At 35.6% G+C, this 3558-nt stretch overlaps 1 protein-coding gene across 1 annotated transcript in view; it reads right to left on the minus strand.

The window, feature by feature from the left end:
* The window catches only part of LOC107575151 (neuroglobin-like), a 17924-nt gene that overhangs the window by 7107 nt on the left and 7259 nt on the right, over positions 1-3558 (minus strand). Inside the window, exon 2 of the mRNA XM_016261561.1 lies at positions 148-255. Coding sequence (XP_016117047.1) covers positions 148-255 — 108 coding nt within the window. The remainder of the gene's footprint in view (positions 1-147; positions 256-3558) is intronic.

A 3558-nucleotide genomic window follows, 5' to 3' on the forward strand; every position in this document is an offset into this window, starting at 1 on the left:
CACTCTTACTCTTTCTCTCTCTCTCTCTCTCTCTCTCTCTCTCTCTCTCACTCACACACACACACACACAGAGCTGTCAGGATGAGTGTTTCTGACTCTGAATGAGCCCTCGAGCACTAGTAAGTGTGTGTGCGGCTAGATACTGACCGCAGGCCGTGGGCACGGAGCTCTCTGCTGGTGCGTAACCTCTCCAGATCCTCCACGTCCCGAAACAGGAAGAAGACGTCTTTACACTCGGGATGCGTCTCAAACAACCTGTTACCAAGACAACAGACAATCAGCTGCTACAATCACAACTCAATGTTTTCATATTCACCATAGAATAAAAAATAAAAAAGGTATTTGCAACTTTTTCTGACTTTTTGAGTTTATATCTCACATTGTGGATGTCTTTTCTCAGAATTGCGAGAAAAATGTCAGAATTGTGAAATATTACCTTTTCATTTTTTACCATTTGTTATTGCAATTACCTTTTATCTGTTTTATTCCATGGCAGAAACAAAACAAAACAAAAGAGAGAGAGAGAGAGAGAGAGAGAGAGAGAAATTGTAAGAAAAAAGCCAGAATTCAGAGCTTATATCTCATAATTCAGTTTAAAGTCAGAATTGAGAAAAATAAAGCCCAAACTGATATAAATAAAGAACTTTAAATATATTCGAACTCTTCCCTGCCAGCGTTTTTGAAAAAAGTTGCCAGCCACCGCCAGCAGTTTTGCTGATTTTCACTATAATTTCACGGCCCCCAGAATATTTTGTTGTATGAATACCTGAACACGCAACATAAAGATCAGACCCTCCACTTTCAAACAAAAAAATCAGTTTTATTCTAGCTTCAAGCATTGTTTTTTTTATCAACATTTGAATGTAGGTAGGTTTCATAAAAATGCCAAATTTTGAGCAAAAATCTGAGAAAATCGCATTTTTATCAAATACTACATCTGGATCATATTTAGCATTATTATCAAAGCAAAGACGCAGTAGATGGCTTCCGTCAGCACTCCCAAGGCTTGCACACTTTCTGGATCCACATTTCACTCGGTAGCTTTAGTCAGTTTCCATGCGGTTAGTGTTGATGATCGCGTTATTTTTCATATGCATGTGCTTACATATGAGATCGCTCGTTTCTGTGTCTTCCTGGTCTGTGTTTTTGATCGGCACTTTCTAGACTCATTTAGGAGATGCGAAATAGCGCCCCCTAACGTATAACTGCGAAAACACGGAAACCTGGAAAATTCTGTGTTTGGCCGGGAAAGTTAATAATGAATTATTGAAAGCATAAACCTTTATGACCTGCAAAAACAGCTCGAAGCAACTAAACTGGTTCAGATGGTGAGCAGCTTGCATCCTAACACTGGTTATCAGTATGTTCTGGGCATTTTATGCTGGTTCAAACGGGTCTAAGCTCTCTGAATTTTGTTTCGAAAAAAGGTTAAAAGAGTCTCGCATCTGATAATGCGACGGAAAACAGAGAGAATACAAATTAAAGTACTGTAGCACAACACACAAGTGCTAATAAGAGCAGAACCCTGGCTAACAAAATGTTCTAAGAATATTTGCTAATGTTCCCATTTACTTATAAAAACGTTATAAATGTTCTCTGAACATTTAAATGTTTAAAAAATGCTTTCTTGGTTATTCAAACATTAATGGAACATTCCATTGTATCATTTTGCAAAGATTACGGGAATGTTACTTTTGAATGTTCTCTGAACATTCCGAAACAAGTAGTAACATTCAAATAACATTAGACAAACATCTAACTACATTTCAGGGGGAAAAAGTTCTATGAATGATGTATAAAATGGCTGTGTCCGAAAGCCTAGGCAGCTGACTTGCTACTGTATGAGGCAATGACTTTGCAGGCAGCGTTTTTGCACGAAGGCACCTCATGAAACTGATTTCGGACAGCCTTCTGAGGCAGAGTAACGGTTTAATGATCTACAATAAAATAGAACAAGTTTTGATGATAACTAAACGAATATTTAATTATTATAATGCTGATTTCTTGCTAAAAATTTACATTTATGTTTACATTTAGTCATTTAGCAGACACTTTTATCCAAAGCGACTTACAAATGAGGACAATGGAAGCAATCAAAATCAACAAAAGAGCAATGATATGCATGTGCTATAACACATCTCAGTTAACTAAATGCAGTACACGTAGCAAGTTTTATTTAATTATATAATAAATAAAAAGAAAACAGATAGAATAGAAAAAGAATAGAGCAAGCTAGTGTTAGACATCCTAACACTGGTTATCAGTATGTTCTGGGCATTTTATGCTGGTTCAAACGGGTCTAAGCTCTCTGAATTTTGTTTCGAAAAAAGGTTAAAAGAGTCTCGCATCTGATAATGCGACGGAAAACAGAGAGAATACAAATTAAAGTACTGTAGCACAACACACAAGTGCTAATAAGAGCAGAACCCTGGCTAACAAAATGTTCTAAGAATATTTGCTAACGTTCCCATTTACTTATAAAAACTTTATAAATGTTCTCTGAACATTTAAATGTTTAAAAAATGCTTTCTTGGTTATTCAAACATTAATGGAACATTCCATTGTATCATTTTGCAAAGATTACGGGAATGTTACTTTTGAATGTTCTCTGAACATTCCGAAACAAGTAGTAACATTCAAATAACATTAGACAAACATCTAACTACATTTCAGGGGGAAAAAGTTCTATGAATGATGTATAAAATGGCTGTGTCCGAAAGCCTAGGCAGCTGACTTGCTACTGTATGAGGCAATGACTTTGCAGGCAGCGTTTTTGCACGAAGGCACCTCATGAAACTGATTTCGGACAGCCTTCTGAGGCAGAGTAACGGTTTAATGATCTACAATAAAATAGAACAAGTTTTGATGATAACTAAACGAATATTTAATTATTATAATGCTGATTTCTTGCTAAAAATTTACATTTATGTTTACATTTAGTCATTTAGCAGACACTTTTATCCAAAGCGACTTACAAATGAGGACAATGGAAGCAATCAAAATCAACAAAAGAGCAATGATATGCATGTGCTATAACACATCTCAGTTAACTAAATGCAGTACACGTAGCAAGTTTTATTTAATTATATAATAAATAAAAAGAAAACAGATAGAATAGAAAAAGAATAGAGCAAGCTAGTGTTAGAGGCCTTTCTTGCTTTTGTTAATTGTATAATAAATAAAAAAGAAAACAGATAGAATACAAAAATATTAGAAAAGCTAGTTTTACTTGTTTAAAAAAAAAAAATTGAATTAAAATTGAGAGTGCTAGAGTTAGAGGGTCAAGAAAAGATGGAAGAGATGTGTTTTTAGCCGATTCTATAAGGACTCAGCTGTCAGACTGAGTTGGGCAGGTCATTCCATCAGGAGGGAACATTTAATTTAAAAGTCCGTGAAAGTCCGTGGTGGTTTTGTAGGCAAACATTAATGCCTTGAATTTAATGCGAGCAGCTACTGGTAGCCAGTGCAAATTGATGGACAGAGGTGTGACGTGCGTTCTTTTTGGCTTATTAAAGATTAATCTTGCAGTGGCATTTTGGATTAATTGTAGAGGTTTGA

This window comes from Sinocyclocheilus grahami, unplaced genomic scaffold, assembly GCF_001515645.1.
Source record: "Sinocyclocheilus grahami isolate Dianchi unplaced genomic scaffold, SAMN03320097.WGS_v1.1 scaffold2484.1, whole genome shotgun sequence".
In the NCBI taxonomy this organism is placed as follows: domain Eukaryota; kingdom Metazoa; phylum Chordata; class Actinopteri; order Cypriniformes; family Cyprinidae; genus Sinocyclocheilus; species Sinocyclocheilus grahami.